Source organism: Ctenopharyngodon idella, chromosome 16 (genome assembly GCF_019924925.1).
Source record: "Ctenopharyngodon idella isolate HZGC_01 chromosome 16, HZGC01, whole genome shotgun sequence".
Classification (NCBI taxonomy): Eukaryota; Metazoa; Chordata; class Actinopteri; order Cypriniformes; family Xenocyprididae; genus Ctenopharyngodon; species Ctenopharyngodon idella.
The window spans coordinates 24,269,260-24,286,333 of NC_067235.1; the positions used below are offsets into that span (position 1 = coordinate 24,269,260).

A 17,074-nucleotide genomic window follows, 5' to 3' on the forward strand; every position below is an offset into this window, starting at 1 on the left:
TAAGATAAATCGTCTACTGTAATTTTTTTATGCCGAGGATTACAGAGGACCTGCATTGAGTTTACGTTACAGTAAGTTAGGCCTAGTTAATAAAACATTTACAAAAAAAATCACAGAGGTTTGTTTCTGTGTTACTTTCGAAATTTGAAGGTACTGGGACTTGAGTTAGTCTTTTACTTTTAATGTTTTGTAAATAATAGGTTAATAAATAAATAAGGAAAAAGAGACCTTATTAACAAGTATTTTTGCCATTTTGTGTTTTGATTTTTTGCCCCTATTCTGCATGCCCCAATTCTGGCATTACAAGTGTCTGTCATTATTAAACAATCAGCAGCATAAACAAAATGTAAAAAAGTGCAAAAACAAAAGGTGCTTAAACAATAAACTGCACATAGGCAATGACATTTGTCCTGATTTTTATGAATATTTAGGCTAAAGTTATTAGTTTAACTTAATGATACTCGTCCTTGTAGGCAGTCGGAGTAAGACAGAGTTCAAATCAGAATCAGAGTTGAAAGTAAAGTTGAAAGTCAGCTTTTCGGTCATATCCGACTCAAAAAGAACAGTATGAGCCTGTTCAACTAAGTCCCTGATTACATCTGGTATTAAGAAACGTTTTCATCTATCGGATCACAAGTGGACGACACTAAATACAGGTGTAAATAGGGTTCAAAAAGTTTTGAGCTTGTCCACTTTCGACCACTTCCAGAGGTTGTCAAAAATGCATTTGACCGGATTACTTTCATGTGGTCAAATGTGTTTGAACTGCCACAAAAGACCGCCTTCTCTCTGCTTATTGACCTAATGCGTAAACATTATGGGAAGCGCGCTAGCCAGATGGGAATTAAACTTTGTCAGCTGAAGACCCAAGTGTGGTTTGAAGACAAAAAATGTACCAAGCACAATGTTCTCTCACCATTCATGATTTCTAGCTAACACACAATCAGAGAAGAAACAAAAGCTGCTGTTTTTTGTGTGTGTGTTTTTTTCTTGCGCAAAGCACTCTCGTCGCTTCATAAAATTGAGGTTAAACTACTGGAGTAACATGATTACTTTTATGATGTCTTTACTACCTTTCTGGGGCTTGAATGTGCTAGTTGCATAGGCTGTCAATGGAGGTATAGAAAGCTCTCAGATTTCATTAAAAAGATCTTCATTTGTGTGCCGAAGATAAATGAAAGTCTTACGGATTTGGAACGACATGAACGTGAGTAATTAATGACGGAATTTTCATTTTTGTGTGAACTAACCCTTTAAAATCATCCAACTTTTGTCAGGGGCTGGAGTGGACTCTGGAGAGCTTTCTGGAGGAGATGAGATGGTCCCGATGTTCAGAAATGTGAAGGATTTGGGGAATAGGATAATTGTAGTTGAAATGGCAGAGAACAACAGTCTTATCTGTTGCAGATGAGATGGTGGACCAGATGACTAAAACAGATGAGTGAAGACTGAAGATGGGTGAAGAGGATCGCACAGGTAAGTTTCATACAGGCAAGTAGACAGGTTAAGTGGTTCAGTGGACAATGGTGAACTGAAGAGTGACTGCTCGTCTGTGTCTTGATGAGGTGATAAGTAATTTAGTAATTTAGTTTCATATTTATATATATATATGAAACTAAATTACTAAATATATATATATATATATTATAATGAGAAGTAGTGATAGCCATTGTGTAGCCAAATTAAATTATCATGAAAAAATAGAACTGAATTATTTAGGCTACTTCATTATTCATCTATTTATTTGAAGGTACATTAATGAGCTTTTTAATGATTTTTTTGTAAGGGCTTTTACTGCATGTTTTTATGGCCTGGCAATGAGTGACATCAGTGGAAGAGAAAACAAGTTTATTGTTTTGGTCCTTCTGTCTTCCTTACCTTGAAGGGCAGGTTGACCCCAGCATGGGTTCGCTCAGTCAGACTGCATTATGCAGGGGCCCCTCTGAAGAGCCTTGAAGAATGAAGGAGTGCTGAACTCTCTGCAGGCTATAGGGTAGGTCATGAATAGTTATTCTTCCTCATCATTATTTCTCATTCTGTTTATTCAATATCAGGACCCATTTCAAACCTTTTAGAATGTTTTATTGAGTCTGGTGTCAAAGAACTTGACTGGCCTGCCCAAAACTGTTATAGCAGCAAAGGCAGAACCAACTCCCTATTAATCCACATGGTTTTGAAAGTAAACATTCAGAAAGCACAAATGAACATAATTTTTACCATGTAGTGTCTAATTTTACTAAGAAAGCCTGTGACCCTTTCTCACTGGATTTATTCAAGTTAGAGAGCCATCTTTATGTATCTGTCTCTCTTCTTTTTCACTCACTTTTAATATACATAGTTGTACCATATCATTGTCTGACTGTTCCAGTCATAAAGAAAGCCATCCAGTTCCCTAAAATTCCAGTGAAAGATCTGGATGTTTGATAAAGAAAGTGAGAGGCAGAAGAGAAGAAAAACTCAGGAAAGTCCCCAAGTCTTGCCAGTGCTGGAACCTGCTGAATATTGGATTCCCTTTCTAAAGCATCCATGAGTTCTCCCCCACAGTTGCCGTGGAAACGTAGCCCTGTGCTGTAGCTAAATTTACTGCAGTATCCCTCACTCTTACTTTCATGAAGCTCAGTTTCATTGATTTTTGAAGATGTGGTTTTTATCTCTTGTTGATTTGAAACACAAAAAGCATATTTCTACCACCTCTTACTTTTTTGTCATTTTAAGATACTCCAAAACTGTTTTAAAAATTCATTATCAGTATTATCGACATAACACATCATTCAGCACAATATATTCTAGTTACAGCATCTCACTCTAACAACCTGTCAGACTCTAACATACATCTGTACCTGCATGGGACAAACTTTTTTCAAATTCATGATGCTAAAACTAATGCCATGCTCCCTGGGGAGCAAGTTGCATGTTGTACACTCCTAAAAGAGAGAGGGAAGTGGAGAATGAGATTCTATTGTTTCTCTGTATTGCTATCATGTAACCGCTTCTTGCTGGGGGGAAAAAAACACCCTATGCTGGATTGCTGGTCTTAAAGTCACCATGAAATCAAAATTGATAATTATATTTTGCAGTTTATATTATAAATGATTTATATGCACGCATCATTTTTTTTTTAAATTCAAGACATTCCCTCCCTCTTGCAATGACTTCTCTGATGAGGTGTTTACTGTGAGGGCGGGACAACCTGTCACTCACATGAGATCACAGCTATAGAAAACCACAATGATCCAATCAATTCCCAATGGACAAAATTAAGTCCCATCCTATATATTTTTTTCAAGCTGTTTCACTCGGATGTACATCACAATAGGGAAGAAAAGACTATTGCAACTTCCGTTTCATGCAGACTTTAAAGTCATCATGAAATGGAAACTGCAATCTTCTCTTCCATCTTTTCTTCCCTATGACATATATCCAAGTGAAACGGCTTCTCAAATGAGAAAAAATGTAGGGGGGGACTTGATTTTGTCCATCAAAAATCGATTTGATCATTATCGTTAGCTAATTGCTGCAATCTCATGTAAGTGATAGGTAAGTGATTAAAGGGTTAGTTCACCCAAAAATGAAAATAATGTCATTTATTACTCACCCTCATGCAGTTCCACACCCGTAAGACCTTCGTTCATCTTCAGAACACAAATTAAGATCCATTAATGTACTAAAAACATATTTAAATCAGTTCATGTGAGTACAATGGTTCAATATTAATATTATAAAGCTACGAGAATATTTTTGGTGCGCCAAAAAAAAACAAAATAACGACTTATATAGTGATGGCCGATTTCAAAACACTGCTTCATTAAGCTTCAGAGCGCTATGAATCTTTTGTGTCGAATCATGATTCAGATCGCGTGTCAAACCACCAAACTGCTGAAATCACGTGACTTTGGCGTCTGAAACGCTGATTCGACACAAAAGATTTATACCGCTCCGAAGCTTCATGAAGCAGTATTTTGAAATCGGCCATTACTATATAAGTCGTTATTTTGTTTTTTTGGCGCACCAAAAATATTATCGTCGCTTTATAATATTAATATTGAACCACTGTACTCACATGAACTGATTTAAATATGTTTTTAGTACCTTTATGGATCTTGAGAGAAGAAATGTCATTGCTCCCTATGCAGGCCTCACTGAGCCATCGGATTTCAACAAAAATATCCGAAGATTAACGAAGGTCTTACGGGTGTGGAACGGCATGAGGGTGAGTAATAAATTACATTTTTGGGTGAACTAACCCGTTAAAGATTACGAGGCCACATGGATTATAAAAAAAAAAAATATATGATGTGCATCGATGAATCATTTAGCTATAACTCTGCAATATTCCATTTCAGTTTTGATTTCATGGGGGTTTTTACCATCTCCCAACAGGTCTGTTTTTAGAGGGGTTTTTTTTTACACTAAACCAGCTAAACACCATCTTAGCAAAACTGGAAGACCAGCTTAAACTAGCTAAAACCATCCAGCTTATGCTGGTTTACATGTTTTTTCTTTCTAGCATGGTTATTGGATTAGATTTTATTTTCAGCGCACAGCATCTCTATCTGTTTGCTTGCTGTGTTTTGTATTACTATCCCCCAGCCTCCAAGAGATACAGAAATCTGCTGACATCATTGTCCAAGACCCACTTGCTGAAGGGAGAGCAAGAGGAAAGGAGAGAAAGAGAGAGAGAGGGAGGGGGAGAGTGAGGTTAGGAGGCAGCACAGCAGTAAGGAAGGGAGGGGTAATGAGAGCGACAGAGAGTCCGAATGGGGCGGGCGCTCTCGTAATCAGAGAGAATACTGCAGCTCACACTCAGATTTCCCATGCTGTTACCGGCGTGTCTCTGCAGCCCCTCTCTCTCTTTCTCACATGCACACTGACATAAATGCACACGCAGTTAACGCGGATCTCTATCTTTGCGCTGAGGAGACAACATCCTATACTCGTTTTCTCTGTCCTTGGTTTGCTGGCTCCTGTTTTTTAAGCAGTGCGTCAGAGGCTGTGCCACACGGATATGCCCGGTGAGACAGCACATCGAAGCGGCCCCACGCAGGGCCTTCTGGACTCTGGAGACCCACAATCAGAGCTGCCAGGACCAGGTAAGCAAATGTACACCACCTCACTGCATGCTACATGAGGGGCAGAGAAGGACATAAGTGGAAGGAGTAGGAGTACATGAAGGATGCTCAGCTGAAAGCATGTGTCTAATATAATTATCTGCTTAGATATTGAGCCAGGAAACAGAAACAAGTCTAGCCGCACCCAGAATCATCATCTAGCATTGTCCGAAAAGAGCATTGTGTGCGTTAAGTGGTTGTAGTACACACACACACACACACACACACACACACACACAGATACACACACACTCCTCCTTCCTGCCTGCAATTACAAGAGCATGACACAGCATCACTCTCAGGACCCCAACATCAGTTGGAATCAAGGCTGTTTAGGACAAGTGCATAGGTGTCCATAAAATGCCTGCATGAAATAACACTGATCTGATGTAACATGTTACTTTGAAATAAGATATTGATGCTATTTGTTTGTTTGTCTATTTGTCGAGGGAATGACGCCCATATGTTATGTATGAAAAATAATAAATAACAAGGACAGCTGTCACAAAAGACAGTTCCCTTTCTTGAATTTCTGTGTGTATTTAAACTACATTAAACCAAGCTTTAACGTAAACAGTATTTCTCATTCTGTTTGTATGATAATGGTAGGTGGTGACATTTAGGGCACATGGTCCTTGATTTGTCACCAATCAGTAAAGTTAATTGTCTTGGTGCAGTGAATGCACCAAAGTTAGTGTGCTTAAACAGATGCTTATCACCTTTAACATTGATTAATTAGCAAAGAAAGTACAATGTGCAAAAAGGCATGGAATTTTCCAGTAAGCATACAGACGGGCGTGTGTATGTGTGTGTTTGAATGAGTGGAAAGATTGCCCTAAAAAGAGAACCCTCATGTGTGACAGTTTGTCGGCACTATCTTTAGATGACTGAATTAATAAGAAGAAAGGAGACCGGGGACAGCGGGCTCGTAAAATCTGTAGTTGTCTCAGTCAACTCTGACTCTAAATCAGATATGTGTTGAACTGGGCATCACAAAACAGTATGAGGCACGATGGGACAATAATGGTTGTGTTTAGTGGTGATAAGGGTGTGGTATTGAATAGCAGTGTGGAATATGACAGCAATTTTTAGGCCTACCTGGCGATGATGCAGTTCTGTGTATAATATTGTGTATAATATTCTATTGTCAGCATTAAAATTTACTTAATATTATTTTTTGTGCTCAGAAAAGAATTAGTGCGTCAGCTATAATACAACTCGCACTTTTGTTACAAAAGCAAGTGCTTTCCATTTCTGATTTATCTCTTTATTCACATCTCATTGTTATTGAGCTGCTACTGAATATTTAAAGGCACTGTGAAAGTACCAGAGATGTTCTTTAATTGAATAATGTGTTGGCAGGGTGTAAGAGCTAGATAAGCTGAGTGGATGTTGATTGGGTTTGCTTGGCCTGCTTCTATTCAGTCCCTCTCAATTACATCACAAGCACATACCAAGGAATCAGATAGGTCAGCCATTAGATGATCAGACAATTGGGGTTAATGTGTGTTAACAAGGCCAGTTCCATACATATAACCCACTTTGAAACTTGAAAGTTTTTAGCAATGAAAATATTATCAAAGCCTTATTTGTTGACAAGTAGCATATTGCAGCTGACACAAGAGACCCGCCATTGGGGAATCTATTGTTAAGATAACAGGGATGTTTCATCATTTAGATTCACTTGTCTCTAAGGATGATGCATTGTTCAGTCAGCCACTGCTTTATAAAGCCTCATTACCATTTTTGTTTTAAATCTAAACAATGCATAATAATTGTTACGTCAGTGAATAGAATTTAATGTTTGATGTCTATTGAAAGCAATGGAATAAGAAATATTTTGTAGAATGCCCCTCTTGCATCATATATTCCTCACAGGACTTGCAGTATTATGCAAGTGTGTACAATGGAACAGCATGGCATTTTAAACTGTATTCGGAATGTTGATAATTCCTACTCACTTCCATTGTTTCAGTTCATGTATACAAGTAAAATCACAGATTTTAGATTTTGGATCCAAAGAGGTGAACTTTAGCACCACCTGCTCATCCTGCCTGGCATACAGCGGAGGTCTGAGAGCGAAGGGCACTCAAGAAAGAGGTCAAACACACACATACAAACATAACTCCATCTGTTGTTTTATTTGAGGAGGGCCTCAAGCAGGTGTAACTTGGAGTAGGACAAATTGTGCAAAACTTGCTCTGGAAACACACAAAAACAAAAAAAGCACAATTCTGCCTTTCCCCCACAACTGATTTTGCTCTGCAAATGACATTTTAAGGCAACAAAGGCCCCTCTCACTTGTGAACACTCTCACACAACGATCGCTTTGCATACAGCTCCAAAACAGTGCTGCCTTGTGCAGAAAACAGAAGGCGTGACGTTATCTTTTTGAATCGTGACTAAGCAGAACAATTAGCCTATAGTTTCACACAAACATACTGTCAAGTATGCACACAAATGCGCAATTTAGCTCAAACAGTTTAGGTGACGTGTAGACACAATGACACAGATTATTATGGCCCAATAAGATAGATCTGGCTTGTGGTGATGTTTTTAGGACACAGAAGCAGAGACAGGTGGGAGGGGATAAGATGGTGATACAGAGAGAGAAATCAAGAGAGAGAGGATCGAAGAGAGTGATACGCATGATGAGAAGGGCAAAGAAGACAACGGACAAATGAGAAAGGAAAAACAAAGGGAATAACCAAGCACACAAAAACAGGAAGTGTGCTTGTATGTATATATAACAGCAGGCCTATATTATTATTTAGGTCTTCAACTATGACTTTGAGTGTTGTTTGAGTGCTAAGGTTAATTTGCTTGCATGTTACATCTTTGATGTTGCAAGGACAAACTTAGAAAATCTTTCTCTCAGAGCTCCCAGCAACACACCAGTGGTATATTTTTTTCAAAATTACTACATATGCTTTTGTAAACAATCTATTTAGAACATATTGTCAAGGAAGGAAACTGAGAAGATGACATTAATGACAGTGTATCAGAGTGAAAAAGTCAACAAAAGGAGGTTGTGGTGATAATCCACATTTAGTCTATTGGAAGGTTATTGTAATGCTGGGAGAATTTAGGAGATTGAAGCGAGAAGGAAGAAATCTAATAAAGGCTCCATTTTGCCACAGACAAACCTGTCAGATAATAAGTGAAGTGGGTGAAGAACTGACAGGAACTACTCTGTGCGAATCATGTTAGAAAAATTCATCACATACAAATGCAATGCACTGAATGCTATGCACTGGTTGAGTGTAATGAGCTATCACTGCCTGTATATCTGCCTGGACAGCTGACATTCGCATGCTGTTTAAGTGTTAAGATATTTTTAAACAGTTTTCTCATTCAGTTATCTGTGTACATGTACTCAAACTTACACTTCCTTGAAAAATCAACCATTGTTGGTCACCAACATAAGGTATGTTTTGCATGGTGGGACTAGCATGAGATGCTGGTTGCTGGTCCCCAGCATCGGAAGTGCTGGCGGACCAACTACACCAACTCAGTTTTACTTGAGAACAGCATGATTATGCTGGTCCACCAGCTAGACCATCACTCTATCAGCTCTAAGCAGCATAAACCAGCCTGGACCAACATGGAATTCATGCTGGTTTATGCTGGATTTTTCAGCAGGGTTTCCTAGCAGCAGGCTTTCCTATTCTATTTTTTTTTTTTTTTTTTTTTTTTTACTTTTCTACAATTTCATGTAAATACATAATGTGTGCATGCGGTGGTGTTAGAAATCTAGAGAGGAAAAAGAGATTTCTGCTGACACTGCTGCTTATTTTGCTCTTTTTAAAATCCATGCTGTCACTCTGAGTTCGCCATGCAGGCAAAAAAGAGCTTTGGTTCCCAAAGACGTCCAATTACTCCACGGACATTAAAATGCTCCCCACGGGGCTGACAATTCAGGCCTCATCAAACCCCCACCAAAAAACCCTCACTGTCCTGAATACAAGTAAAATAGTTTAATCATGACATCTTTAAGTTTGATCAATCTCAGTGGAAAAGCTTATGTAGAAACTTGATACCAAATGACTATCCATCACAACTTAAGTATTTTTTGGCCTGTAATTTTATCCCACCCTACATTACACTACTTTTGGATAGAGCTGCTAGTTGTCATACCTTATAAAACTGGAATTAATTTGTTTTGCTGGATTTATTGCATACAGTCCACTTTAAAACACTTTATAACTGCAGTTCAGATGACCTTTGCAATACTGTATTGAATATTTCATACAGTGACATTTAAGTGGCACTACTAAGAGAAGATTCATGTTTGGGGCAACATAGATAGATTAAAAAAAGATCAGCTGGCTGCGTACAGTTTGAAATGATTTTATGAGGCATTTTCAAAGAAAGATTTTCAAAGTCTTTGTTTGAAAAGATGAACAAAGACTTTCTTTGCCAAAAAAATATTAATGCAGAAATGTGTCAAATTCAAAATTAAATTTATGCATTTATGCAACTAAATGTAATAATTCTTTTTCATCCAATCTTTTAGATTTCTCTGGTCAAACATCCAGCTCTTCAGCCTCAACTCCAACAGACAGTGCCTCCAGTCCTTCTCCCAGCAGCCCTCCAAAACTCTCCCCACTATCTACTCCTTTTGGACCCCGTCTGGTAATGGCCAAACCAACCACTTCTCCTCGCCCACAGCCTGAGGGTGCAAGTTTTGACTTAGAAGGGCATTCTGGAACTATCGGCCGACCAATGGGGCGGTTTGGTAGAGGAGCCTACAGACGAGGACCTATGAAAATGGAACGGATCAAAGTCCTGACTGGATCAGAAATAGAAAGTGACTTTCAAGAGCCAGAAACCATGGACTCCAGGGTGGTAATGGGGCAAGAGGCTTTGCTGAGAAACATGGAGACACAGAGTGGAATGCTGCTAGGAAAACAGATAGGTCAAGAAATGTCTAGTTCAGGACACCAGCCCTCAGAACCCTTCAAGAAAGGTCATATCGGGCTGGATGAAAAAGCAAAACTAGACACTGGTCAGGTGAGTTCTATTGTAGATCAGGGTAAGAGTTTGACTTCAGTCCCAGAACAGGAGAAAACCATAAGTCAGACACTTGAATGTCAAGTCCTAGAGTCCAAAGTGGGAGATGCCGAATTGACAGACAGCAGTACTCTTTTCCCAGACAATGAGGGAGAGCCACTGTCTTTATCTCAGGGTGAAGTGCCTTCCTTGTCATTTTCCGAGCCTCCCTATGTTGTTGACCCACAACGCATTGGTGTCCTTCCAGGACTAGATCCTGATCGCTACTATACAGCCCCTTCCACTCCCATTAAGATGGCTTACTGCTCACATCTCAAGCAACAATGGCGCCCAGGGAGCCCGAGCCAAAGTCCGGGTTCTCCAACTGATGAGTCTGATCTGTGCTCCCCTCCTACCTCTCCCTCTGGCTCCTACATGACTGCTGAGGGAGGCAGCTGGACTTCATACACCTCCAGCACCTCCCACTCCTGCTCCCCAAACTTAACAGCTGAGACGGAGTTGCAAGAAGCTCCTGCTTGCTACGTGGAGTCCCTGTCAGAGATAGGCGATGAGCTCGGAGATGAGCGAACTGGTAATGAGAGAGATGCTTGCCTGGGTAAACCTGAAATGCCAGAGTTGCTGGAAGATGTGGCCTGTGAGGTGGATACACTAACAAGAGACACATGTAAGCCTCACTGGGTGACAGAACATGTTTCTTTACAAGAGAGCAGCAGCAGCAAGAAAAACACAGACTACCAACAGGACACAGGGATGCCTGAGGGCTCTCTTAGGCCTAAAAATTTCCAGAGAACCCCTGATGCAACTCAAGGATTTAATGATCCACATGACAGTCTTGAAATGAATTTTAATGCCTGTTTCTCAGAGCCATCTATGAGCCTGGATCCCCCTCTAACACCAGAGGATAATGCAACTTCTGCACTTGATGCAGAGAACAAAACCCCTGTCACCCACTCTCCAGAGACTGTAGACGTAGACAGTAATAGTGTATATCTTGAGATAGGATCCTCTGTTCCTCTGTTCCATGGCTACTCTATGGAGGATGGGCCAGAGAGTGATGCAATGATTCCTGCTTCTATGTTGCCTTTCCATGGAAGCCTGATATTCCAGGCAGATTCCATGGATATAACCCTGTTCCCCACAGATGATGAGCAGGGGAATGATGTGGATGCATATGCTGCTGGAGAAGAGGAAGCCGATGTAGATGAGTATGATGATGAGGATGACGAAGATGAATGTGATGATGAAGATGTGAATAATGACAATGATGCTGAGCAGAAAGCTGAGGCAGCTTTGAGGGGTGAAAGAGGAGTGGAAGACCCAAATGAAGACGACACCTCTGCATCTTTTCTAAATTCCCTTTCAGAGAACTCAATAAACGAGGGTGTAGATGAGTCCTTTGCTTATCCAGATGACACTGAAGAGTCAATTGATTCCACGTCTTATAACGGCGAAGAAGATGACCATCTGTACTGCACAGAGAAGCATGCTGAACTCTCCCAACAGTTCCCTGGGCCAGATGAACCTGTGCAGTCCGTAAGCCATGCAAAACCTGAATCCTCTGGCAGTGAGAGTGAAATGGAGATATCCTCCGAATCATCTGAGCTTCTACATGTAGAATTGCAAGAGAATCTGGCAGACTGCAATGTTCATAATGAAAGTGTAATTGCACAACAAATTTCAGATACAAAGTTGCTTAAGGGTGAGCTTTCAAAAGGATTGACTGTACAGATCAAAACAATGGATGAGCAAGGCAAACAGAGTACAGATCCCTCAACAGTCATGGTAACATCAGAGAAAGGACAGCAGATCCCCACAGATAATCCAACATCATCTGTTGATCAAGACAAAGTAAAACAAACTTTTGGTACAAATGACTCCTGTGTGGCAGGTGCTACAGCTGCTGACGTGTGCTATGAGGCTAATGTAGGTGATAGCCAGGAACTGGATCAAAAAAATGGAAATAGCATGGACTTGATGGACACATCACTGCAGCTAGCTGAAACTGCAACCAATGACCTAAATAAGGGAGTCCCCCAACTAACATACCTTGATGACTGCAGCCCCACAAACATTCCAGTTTGTGCCTATCCTGAACTGTGTGAGGTGCCAGATAACTTAACTTCAGCTGATGTTTTACCATTTGAACGTTCCATGAATCAAGATAATCTGACAGAGAATCAGCCTAGCAATGATGTAAACCATAGCTCTCAAAATATGTCCTGCTCCACATACAGCAGACTTGTTATTTCTCCAAAGAAAGAGAACTCTGAGAGCAGCATTACAGAAAGGGAACTTTACACTGAGAGCTGGACACCAAGGGATCCCTTGTCTTTAGGTGAATGCTGTGACTTTGAGGCTGAAAATCTGCTCATGTGTGAGATAGCAAGATCAGTGCACAGTAAGGGTTTGTCTGTCGCTCATAACATTGAGGCTGGAGAAGACATAATAGGTGACGATGAGGACAACAACCGATATTGTGACCTCCAAGAGAAGATGGCAGACATTGATGTTGGTGTGGTTGAGTCAAACATTGCCAGCTGGAGATCGATCCAAGATCTTTCAGAGGCTGGAGGGGGTGAGGATGATGCAAATAACCTTCAAAATCCAGAGAGCAATCCGCTCATACATTGCAGTTCTGATAAGGGTCTGGTGTCATCGTGGAATGATCCAGAAAAAACTTGCACACCCCTAATTCTGAGTGGTACATCAGAACTTGCATTGAATATGCTTTCAGATGATGGAAAAGATGTGAAAGATCAAACTCCAAATACAGACTTCAACATTCCAGAGGATTTATCTACAGACACATTAAGGAAGGAAAATGCTGAAAAAACTTCTGAACAGCCTCAGGATTTGGAATCTTGTCAAGAACCTGATAAAGTCTCGTTAACATCAGCCATTTCCCCAGAACACATTGATCTCTGTGGATCTTCTTCAAAAACACTAATTTCTACCCAATCAGATAATCTTGGTGCAGTTTCAAACCAGGGTCATTCAAATTCTCAACAAATTACCCAAACAAACACCAACTCTGTCTCACAAAACAAGCTTGCATTCAACTTGCAAGGGGGATCATTTGGCACCTTCACATTCAGAAAGAAACCAACTGATATAAAGACTGTTGACTCCTTAGAAACAACAGTTCTCCAACAGAGTTCTGTCTCACATAAAGAGACATCAAATTCCAATGATGGGGCTTCAAATGAGGTTATGGGGGAGAAAGTAATTCAATTAAGAGGAAACATCAAAAATGAAACTGTAAATGATGAACCTAAAAGCACTGACAGACAACTTCTTGAACAAGAGACTACAACTGGCCCTCAGGATCAGGAGAGAGATCAATTTGACTCAGATGAGAGGGGGGAAAAGGGAACAAAAACAGGTCAAAAGAGTGAGGCACAAGATTTTACAGAGACTGTTTCATTTGTGGAGCAGAACAAAAAGCTTGATGGTGATTCACATAAATCAGGTTTTTCTCAAGCTGAGAGTGATGAGGCAACACCAAAAACAGCACAGAATGCTAATTCAGGTCATGCCACAGAACCAAAGGTAATTGATCCTCTTAAAACCAACATTGCAGCTTTAGCCTCAATGGATAATGAACAGATCCAGTGCCAAGAAAAGGAAATAGAGACTACAGGTAATCAAGTGGCAAGCTTTGATATATGTTCAATGAGCGAGGAATTTGGTGAAACTCAGCATAAAGAGGATGTCTCTATAGCAGAGAATGCTGAACCTGTTCAAACACCAGAACAATCAATTTTACACTCTCCTGACCCTAGCTGTATTGATCCAAATGAGTCTGTTCATACAGAGCCAGTGGTTGCAACTCAGACGACAGACCTTACAAGGCCAGATGGGCAGAAAGGACCTTCAGACAGTTCTTTGAGCAGATTAAGTTTGACAGAAAGCACAAGAGACATCAACGACAATCACGTAGGGGGCAGTTCACCCCTCAGGGTGGACAGCTCAGAACAAGACAGGGTCTCTCCCACATGTTCATCCACAGTTGTCCAGGAGGAAGATCTCTCTACCCCCATTCAGGAGTCACAGCCTGTCCATGACATTTCCCAAACATCTGCTGTCCTCTCACATATTCAGTCACCTCCAGACAACAAACCCAGCCAGCCTGACTCTGAAAGTCCCCTTCAAACCACTGGACTATGCAGTATGGAATTAGCAGCATGGGAATCTGAGGAACAAACACAGACTTTGCTTCTTATTCAAGACACATGCCATCATGATAGTCAGAGAACAGTCATGACGGCAAAACCATGCAGATGTGAGAACCCTCCAGGTAAACTATTTCTTGTTTCTTTAATTGTTTTTTTCATCCTAGGAATTACTAGTATTTAACTATATACAATTTCTTTTCTTGAGTAGTATGTATGGGACACAGAACAGAACAGTCCCAGCCCACAACATCCATTGGACAAACAGACAGCCCCCGTGCCCAAAGAACACTGAATGGGTCAGATGAGATAGAGACTCTACCCTGCATCAGTCCAAGACCAGACTCCTTGGTAAAAACTCAGCAAAACCAAGCTGAGCGACAGATTATAGAGCAAGATTTATGCTCAAATAGCTACAGATCAAAAGGCCCAGAGGATTTGGATCTCCCCTTCAAAAACAACAGTATGTGCATCATCTGTTTTACCCATAAGGAATTAGCATCTTTCTCAAGTATCTTCTTTATGGCTTCTGGTAAAGAAAAGCAGTTTTAGTGTTTAATTTTTTCTGTCTTTTAGTAGGTTCAGGTAATGAAACAGACAGTGATGGTTCAGTGCCTGAGTTAGAGGAACCCAGTGGCACATTGCCGAGACCCTCAAATCCACAGGTGAGCTGTAGATTGATGAGCCATCTTCATAAACTGCAGTACATATATAACCCACACTCTAAAAATAATTCTTTGGCTTAACCTCATTCAACTTAAAAAATGGAACAAAATGATTTTTCTTATCTTGACTTCAAAACTTATAAAATAACACTTAATTTCAGCATTTATACTCACCAGTTCCAGTAGCTCATTTTAATTATTTAAACTGAACAAGAAGCAAAGATCACTTGTGAGTGCAGCACATAGCATAAGCCAGAGGCCCAGCAAAAATGTACTTGCATGCGTCAATGTAAACAAGTAAAACCATGCAGTATTTTATGCAGTGTTTCTATCTAGTTGAGTGTACTGTATGAACAATGTTAGGTCCTACCATGCACTCTTTATACTTCATATCATCATTTTTTCCTCTCATAGTTATCTCACTCTCCTGCCGATGAGTCTGTTAGCAGAGCTAAGCAGAGTCGAAGTGAGAAAAAAGCACGAAAGGTGGGACTGCACATCCACAAGCACATTTTATGCAACTTTAAGACTCACTGCATTGTGCACAAAATCTCTGACATACTTTCTTTTCCTCCATGTGGTTGCTATCATAACAAGGCTATGTCAAAGCTCGGGCTGAAACAGATCCACGGAGTGACACGCATCACCATTCGGAAGTCCAAGAACATTCTCTTTGTTATTACACGTCCAGATGTGTTCAAAAGCCCTGCCTCAGATATTTACATAGTCTTTGGAGAGGCCAAGGTTGGTCTTTTCTCATAAAACAAAAACAAAACATATGCAATAAGAAACTTCCAAAAGCTACAGTGGCACAGATTTCCTTGCAAGATGAATATTTAAATATTTGTATCTTGATCTGTGTACATTCATCTGGGCTTTCGGTTTGTCTCTTCTTCTCTTTGTAAGATCGAGGACCTCTCACAGCAAGTACACAAGGCAGCGGCAGAGAAATTTAAGGTTCCTCTTGACCCCTCACCTCTGCCATCAGACATCACACCAAGCCTGACCATAAAAGAAGAGAGTGAGGAAGAAGAAGAGGTACAAATCCTTCATTTCCTCCATGAAAGGAGATGATCAGCCAAAAATGAACATTTTGTCATTATTTACTCACCTTCATTCATTCCAAACTTTTGACTTATTTCTTATATGGATAAAATACTAATACCAGAAGTAAATAATGACAGAATTTTCATTTTTGGGTGAACCCATATGCTTGAATGAATTAAGGTGAACAACATTCTCTTTCTCTGTTTGTAAGCTGGATGAAGGTGGGCTGGAGCAAAGAGATATCGAGCTGGTGATGGCACAGGCCAATGTGTCTCGAGCTAAAGCAGTCCGTGCCCTGCGCCACAACAAGAATGACATTGTCAATGCCATTATGGTGAGAGATTGCTTTTGTATTAAACATTCAGCATTTGTACATCTAGTGTACTTACTTTTACACTACATTTCTTCCAATTCAAAATCCCATAAAAAGTGCACTATAATAGAGTCCCTCATACGTGTATTTTGCCTCTTTTGCATCTCCCATAAACTTCTATTGTTCCTAAATTGAGCAAACAAACTAACCTGAACCCTACTTTTGGCATTTTTAACTGTGAAGACATAATTTAGTCTCTTTTATTAAATCAGTGATTACGGTTTACACATTTTTCCCTGCAAATACAGCGATAGTTCACAAACACAAACAAACCCTTTGATTGATATTGATATTTCACCTTTTTTGTCTGTTCTTAGGAGCTGACCATGTAAGAGAGGAAAATACATCTTCCCCGCCCCTTGCGTGTTTTCTTTCCCAAGTAATGCTGCTATACTGCACCCTCCTGCTGAAATAAATCTGTTACAACCAGAGCTGTTTGTTTCCCAACATTATCTACAAAACACATAAATGCACCTTAAAGACAAAAAATGTATAGTCAAACATTTTGAACATGCACACTTTTAATATTGCCTTAATGGCTCAGATGGTAGATCAAAGGATTGTAGAAATAAAAGCTTAAGTCCTCAAAACTGATGGTTTGAATCTGACCTGAATTTTTTTTTTTTAGAACTTTCCCCAGGGGTATATGCATTTATCTTATCTTGCAAGCAGAAATCGTGGCAGTGAAATTGATTA

General features: G+C 40.1%; 1 protein-coding gene across 2 annotated transcripts; it reads left to right on the forward strand.

The window, feature by feature from the left end:
- The first annotated feature begins 4,748 nt into the window (after window positions 1-4,748).
- nacad (NAC alpha domain containing) lies at window positions 4,749-16,809 on the forward strand. 2 transcript variants are annotated; one of them, XM_051865058.1, is made up of 9 exons: window positions 4,749-5,090; window positions 9,625-14,418; window positions 14,505-14,756; window positions 14,873-14,958; window positions 15,373-15,444; window positions 15,556-15,702; window positions 15,865-15,996; window positions 16,217-16,339; window positions 16,696-16,809. In XM_051865058.1, the coding sequence occupies exons 1-9, from the start codon at window positions 5,006-5,008 to the stop codon at window positions 16,708-16,710; spliced, it is 5,706 nt and encodes a 1,901-aa protein (XP_051721018.1). In that variant the 5' UTR covers window positions 4,749-5,005; the 3' UTR covers window positions 16,711-16,809. The 2 variants fall into 2 exon arrangements, with proteins under 2 accessions (XP_051721018.1, XP_051721017.1); XM_051865057.1 differs by having other exon boundaries at window positions 4,752-5,090; window positions 14,870-14,958.
- Window positions 16,810-17,074: the final 265 nt, after the last annotated feature.